Source organism: Micropterus dolomieu, linkage group LG13 (assembly GCF_021292245.1).
Source record: "Micropterus dolomieu isolate WLL.071019.BEF.003 ecotype Adirondacks linkage group LG13, ASM2129224v1, whole genome shotgun sequence".
Lineage (NCBI taxonomy): Eukaryota > Metazoa > Chordata > Actinopteri > Centrarchiformes > Centrarchidae > Micropterus > Micropterus dolomieu.
Window position 1 is genome coordinate 19575843 of NC_060162.1, and position 3262 is coordinate 19579104.

A 3262-nucleotide genomic window follows, 5' to 3' on the forward strand; every position below is an offset into this window, starting at 1 on the left:
TTTTAGAATTGACTTTAAAATTCTATTGATCACTTTTAAAGCTCTTCATGGCCTCTCGCCTTGTTATATTTCTGACCTTTTAGTCCCATACGCACCAGCACGTACCTTGAGATCCTCGGGCAGAGGTCTGTTGTCTGTTCCAGAGTCTCGACTGAAAACTAAAGGGGACAGAGCGTTTGCTGTCAGGGCCCCGAGGCTCTGGAACAGCCTGCCCGAGGAAATCATGTCAGCTGAGTCAGTGAACTCTTTTAAGTCCCTTCTTAAAACATACTTTTATAGGAGAGCCTTTCCCGATCTTATTTGACTTTATTTTATTCTATTTTACTAATTTTATATTTATCTTAAACGTGTATTTTAGTCTTTTCAATGTTTTCTTGCTTTTATCTTGTATTGTTTCTGTATTACTGTTTTTTGGGTATTATTGTCTTTACACTTGTTAAAGCACTTTGTAACTTGTTTTTGAAAAGTGCTCTACAAATAAAGATTATTATTAATAGTTGACAACTTATCAATTAATCATTGCAGCTCTAGTCCAACCCTGCATTTCCTGGGCCATGACAAATCAGCAGCCAAACAGAAACATGAATGAATATGCGTGTCCCACTGGACCCCATTGTCCGGGGAAACTCTAGCTCCTTTATTTATTTTTTTTATCTTGTCTTAAAATCCACAGTTAATTCCAGTGTCTGGATACTTTCTATTTGTGACACTTCAGTTTCACAGTACGCACTACATGAAAAGTTTCTGAACTTTTACTTGTATTGTACAAGTAAACTGGTTTAGCATCAGTCCAAAATATTTTCAAAAGTGGTGCAAGGTCAGAATAAAATGCTTCAAAAACATTATGGGATTGCAGTACCACACACATCCAAACAGGATACCATCTGTAATATTACACACACACACACACACACACACACACACACACACACACACACACACACACACACACACACTGACCTGCAGCATGACTATGGAGTGTATAAGGCTGAGCAGATGGAGCAGTGTGCTCACAATGAGCAAGATGGTTCCATGGTCCAAACTGGAGCTATACAGCTGGAACAGATGACCCGACACCAAACTGCCCACCAGACCTGCAATCCCATACAGCAGCTCCACTCTCATCATCACCTGCATGGCACGTGGACACACATTGCTTGGGTTTAGGCCAATAATTTATATGCATAAGTTAGGGGTCATGAATGGCATATCAATACTAGGTGTCTTTTACATTACACAGAGCATAAGAGGGCATATTTTGTAAGTAAAGATTCTTTACTTAAGAAAAAGTAGCAATATACCACTGTAAAGCCACTCCATTACAAGTCCTACATTCAAAATGCTGTGCTATGCAGATTTTCAACCCACCAAAATGTTTACCACAGTATATACACAAAACTTGTGTAAACTGCAGAAATCATTTAAAAATAAAAACATGTGAGTGAGATATCCAACAAGATGTGGCGGAACAAATAATCCACAGGACTTGTTACTGTAGAGTTCAACTTGTTCCAGAAAGGAAATAATGAGTTATGACCTGTGTAGAGGATCAGCTTGATGGACAAGCATTAGCCTACATATTTATATATTGTCATATTATCCAAATATTACCTCTAGTGATAGTTTCTGTAGTTACTTATTTGCTTGTTTAAGAATGCAAATCTTACAGACATCATCACCAAAGTTCACAATCAGAATCAGCTTTATTAAGTAGGTTTACCCATCCAAGGAATTTGCACTGGTATTTTGGTGCATAATAATAAAGGTAGTAGGTAGCAAATAGAACGATAAAACTGCAGGTCAAGAATCATAAATAGGCTATAGGCTAGGCAATACAATGTACAATTGACAAAAAGATATGTAACATTTTAAATGAATAAACCTATATCCTTATAATATCAACTGTAGCCTTAGTGGGCTATAACGTTGTTGTTGAATGATAATGAAAATGAAATTTAGATCATATAAATTGTGGATCTGGGAACCCTAACTGAGTACTGACCTTGGACCGGTCAGTCGCCGTGGAGCCGATAGACGCCAGCGCCATCACGCCGGGCCAGTAGGCGCAGAACCCGCCGGACAGCCCGAACACAGCCGCTGCGCCGAACATCACCTCAAGCGGGAGGCGGAAGACGACCACCAGGAGCAGGGCGAGCCTGGACAGCAGGTACCCGCTCAATGGCACCACGATGGGGGCTCTCCTCCAGCCGCGGTCACCTAACCGGGCGAGGAGCAGCGCGGGTAAGATCGGAGTCACCAGGACGATGAGTCGGTAGGTCATATAGAAGTTCGACATGGCTTTCTGCTGGCTGTCCTCCCTGGAGATATCGGGGTAGGTGGCGTTGGCACTCCGGTCCCTGACCACCATCTGCAGGGCGGTGTCGAAGAGAGTGCTGCCCAGCTGCTCCATCACCAGAATCGGCTCTATCTGCCGGAGCACCATGAAGGCAGTTTGACAGAGGGTCGGCAGCACCATGGTTAGACTTTTCTTGTTTTATTTTTTTTTTTTGCGTATGTTTTTTAAGTTATTCGAAGAATAATAAGAGCGTCCACTGAGGCGTCAAAGTCAGACTGACTGTGAAGAGTTGCAGAATTTCACAAAGCAGCCCGGCTCTGGAAGTTATGCTGATACAATGAAGGACGCTTTGACTTCGGTTCCTTTTCTTCCTCAGATGTGAAGAACCATCACGCCCACTTCCTCCGGCTCATGTGCTCAGCTGGTTCACTATAGGCTAATGAAACGGAAAGGTGTGTAGGCCTGAGTGAGTGTGTGTGAGACATTTGGAAAACCATGCACCCTCCCCTCAACCTCCTTATTTTTCTTAAGGCCAGGCACCACAGTTCAATAGGCTTCTCACCCAACTTTACGATTTTTTAAAATATGCAAATGAGTTATTTCCTCATTAAATATGTGCTGATTTTGCAAATTACACAAATCCACTTTCAAGCACATTGATAAGAGTCTGATGGATTTTTCTGTTTTCATTGCATAATATAGCCTACCAAATGGCCACCAGTTTATCAAAATATCGTCTCGGGTTACGTATGTAACCCTGGTTCCCCGAGAAGGGGAACGAGACACTGCGTCGGTTACGACACTATGGGAACGCCTCTAGGCGTAGCAGGTCTGAACGTGAATGAAATCACTCCAATCCTATTGGCTTGTTGCTAGAACGGTAAGGTGTGACGGAATAACCGGAGGAGTATAAAGCACACCTGTACACACTCATCATTAGCTTAAACTATGAAGCAGGTGCTTCAG

The 3262-nt window shown here is 42.4% G+C and overlaps 1 protein-coding gene across 1 annotated transcript in view; it reads right to left on the minus strand.

Moving 5' to 3' along the window:
* LOC123981306 (thymic stromal cotransporter homolog) overlaps nt 1-2625 on the minus strand; it is a 12170-nt gene extending 9545 nt beyond the window's left edge. Inside the window, exons 1-2 of the mRNA XM_046066008.1 lie at nt 2003-2625; nt 961-1131 (exon numbers count right to left, since the gene is read on the minus strand). Of these exons, the coding sequence (XP_045921964.1) occupies nt 961-1131; nt 2003-2476 (645 nt within the window). The 5' untranslated portion in view covers nt 2477-2625. The remainder of the gene's footprint in view (nt 1-960; nt 1132-2002) is intronic.
* Between the last annotated feature and the right edge of the window lie 637 nt (nt 2626-3262).